This window comes from Sinocyclocheilus rhinocerous, unplaced genomic scaffold, assembly GCF_001515625.1.
Source record: "Sinocyclocheilus rhinocerous isolate Xijiao unplaced genomic scaffold, SAMN03320098_v1.1 scaffold996, whole genome shotgun sequence".
Classification (NCBI taxonomy): domain Eukaryota; kingdom Metazoa; phylum Chordata; class Actinopteri; order Cypriniformes; family Cyprinidae; genus Sinocyclocheilus; species Sinocyclocheilus rhinocerous.
Window position 1 is genome coordinate 492,414 of NW_015660490.1, and position 3,243 is coordinate 495,656.

Consider the following 3,243-nt stretch of genomic DNA (forward strand, 5'->3'; position numbering starts at 1 on the left):
TATATATATATAGTAGTGCAGCCCATGGGTTTTGCGTTTACAGAACCGATGCTTCCGTGGCAGATTTTGGCCAGCGTGATGCTATTATCTGTGTTAGTGTTAATGAACGGGCTTGGAGACATTGAAGTCTACTGTGCTATAAAATTGCTGAAGTATTCAACTCTGGCTATGCCAAAGAATAATTAGGTCAGTAACCAGGGAGATTTTATAAACTTGCGAATGTGAAAAGAATGGCAACATCCTTCATCGTGGACGTGAAATGTTTGTGGCTGTATTTCAGCAAGACGGCATCCATACGTAACAAATCATATGACTTGGCTGCAGCAGGGGTGGGCGGGGCCTGTAGCAATGGTGATTGATTGATTGACAGGCTCGTTACTCCAAAGACTGCAGCATGAGGAGCTGCTTGAGCACCTTCGTCTGGCTGGTCTCTCTGATCTCTCCTGCCAGAAACATCTCGTCCACCACTGTATATACCTGAAACATGACAGCAACCGACGCCTCTATCAGTTCATTCAAAAACAAAACCCTACTGTATCATCACATTTGATACGCAAAGGGCTCTGAATTATCATCATGATCAAAACTTGCTGGAAAATTCCGTCGTCTGATTGATAGTGTATACTTTTTTAGCAAGTAAACGGCCTTTTTAGTATTATTGTAAACATCCTCCTGGTCTTTTTGCTGTGAAATCATTACTGATATTGAAATATTGTTAGTAATATTTCAAGATAACCTCATACTGGACTGAATCAACTTAGGTTCACTCTATACATTTTTTTTTTTTTTTTTTTTTTAAAATGTTAAAATGTATCAGGTTTATTTGTAAATCTCTCAATTATTTTATTTAACTGCATTATATGTTTTGCCCCTCACAATAAAAACTACAGAGCTCTGATCAGAAACTAAACATTTAAATATCATCTTACTGTAATTAAATATCAGTTATTTACTAGAACTGATATTTATGTGCATTTTATGCAAGTAGTCTGTTATACTGTTATAAAGATCTCACTCATTTAAATTACAACAAGCGACTCTTGATTGGTTAAGGTAAGTCATGCTGAATCACGTCAGTTAAATTTTTTTTTTTAAGAAATAAATACTTTTATTTATCAAGTATGCATTAAATTGATCAAACATGACAACAAAGACATGTATAATGTTACAAAAGATTTCTATTTGAAAAAATAAATGCTGTTATTTCAAACTTTATATTCATCAAATAATTCCAAAAAAATATTGAGCAGCACAATTGTTTTCAACATGAATAACGATAATAATAATAAATGTTTCTTGAGCAGCAAATCAGCATGTTAGAATGATTTTTGAAGGATCATGTAATGATGCTGAAAATTCAGCTTTGCCATCACAGTAATAAATTACATTTTAAAATATATTGAAATAGAAACAGTTATTTTGGATTACAATAATTTTTCACATTATTTCTGTTTTTTTGCTGTATTTTTAATCAAATAAATGCAGACTTGGTGAGTATAAGAAGCTTGAAAGTCTTCTTTCAAGAGCATTAAAAAAAAGAAACTTACCATCTTTTTAATACTAATAATTCTATATAGATATAGACAGATATACACGTGCTTTTTTATAGAAAAGTGTTAGTATTAGGTTAGTTCTACACTTACCTTGTAGAAATTGAAGACCAGATCTAATTCACACACATTGTGGAAATACTCATTCAAAACCTGCGAAAAAAATAAAATTCAATACAGATCAGTTCCAATCGATTCATAGCAACATTTGCTCAGGATACACTTAACCACAGCAGTCTATCGTTCACCTTAATAAGCAGCAGCTAAATTAGGGACGGGTATAGCTGTTGACCATTTTAAGTTGGTGACCCAGGCGTTTCTTTGTTTTTAATCCAGCATAGTGGGCTGCTTTGGGCTCGAGTGATGTGGGATATGATGGGGGAGTTGTTTACAGTGAGGGTCAGAGGAAGTCCTAGAATCCATGTCACAATGTTCTTGAACTCCTGGCTGCTGGTTTCCCTCATGGCCACATTCCATTAGTCTCTCAAATCACGCTAACAGAAGTGCTGCTCCTTCGCTCCTTTATTTACCTGGTGAGACGTCTCACTTAAGCTCATTTTCTAATGATCTGTGTTACATTAAAATGTATTTAGATTGGAAATGTTTAGGATAAGACTGAGCTTTACACTTATATTCATTAAGAACAATATATCCAATGAGCACGTTTACATGCACACCAGTAAGCTGATAACTCACAAATATCAGCTTGTTAAAATAACCAGTTTTCCCCGTTTACACGCACATCAGTTAACCTGACAGCGCAAGTAAACCTCGTTTACATGACATTAATAAATCAGGTTATTTCCCTGTAGTGATGTCAAAACATAATCATTTGCATATCTGACTACGAGTATAGCATATGTTTTAAGTTGTGGTGTTAAATAAAACTTGCAACATGTAAGTGGGAAACTTGCAGCTCATATATTATCCTCTCATGCAGTTATAGATGCAGCGTTTTGACTGAACTACTTCTGCTGCATGAGATGAGAACACACAAGAGTCTGCGTTTGTGATATTTTTCCTTCTTTCGTTACTGCAAAACGCTCGCTCTGTCTGGATGCGCTGCACTAATGATGCATTCCTGTCGCATATCACACATGCGCACTTCAATAAGCCGAGGTTAATGCGTTTACATGCCACGTGAAATTGGAGTGAGAGGCAAAAAACGACCTGTGTCGATCGGTTTATTCTTAAGCCATTTATGACTTTACTCCGATAAAAGAAAACGGGTTACCGTGTTTACGTGACCATGTGCGTTGTCGGCTTATTACGCATAATCGGCTTGAGAGCATGCATGTAAACGCACTCAATATCATTTTCTTGGCAATATAAAATTACATAATGCCAGTGATTTTAATGCACTTTTTAATTGAGTCATGTAGTTCCCTAAAGCCTGTGGTAGTGGTTCAGTTTTGTGCCTGCGTATTTGTCACATATTTCTGATTTAAATATCAATTGCAAAAACGATCAAGCTGGAAAATCAGATTCATTTCAAATGATTCAATGATTCGTGTCATCGCTTTGAAAAATGGTACCTGTGTAGCATTTTAAATTCTTTAAAGGGGTCATAGGATGCCCATTTTCCACAAGTTGATATGATTCTTTGGGGTCTTAATGAAAAGTCTGTAACATAGTTTGGTTAAAATTTCTCAATGGTAGTGTAAAAAACACCTTTTTTTACCCTGTCAAAAAC

The 3,243-nt window shown here is 35.3% G+C and overlaps 1 protein-coding gene across 1 annotated transcript in view; it reads right to left on the reverse strand.

Annotated features, from left to right (window-relative positions):
• Nucleotides 1–6: 6 nt before the first annotated feature.
• The window catches only part of ap2s1 (adaptor related protein complex 2 subunit sigma 1), a 6,331-nt gene continuing 3,094 nt past the window's right edge, over nucleotides 7–3,243 (reverse strand). Inside the window, exons 4-5 of the mRNA XM_016534047.1 lie at nucleotides 1,644–1,703; nucleotides 7–477 (exon numbers count right to left, since the gene is read on the reverse strand). Of these exons, the coding sequence (XP_016389533.1) occupies nucleotides 376–477; nucleotides 1,644–1,703 (162 nt within the window). The 3' untranslated portion in view covers nucleotides 7–375. The remainder of the gene's footprint in view (nucleotides 478–1,643; nucleotides 1,704–3,243) is intronic.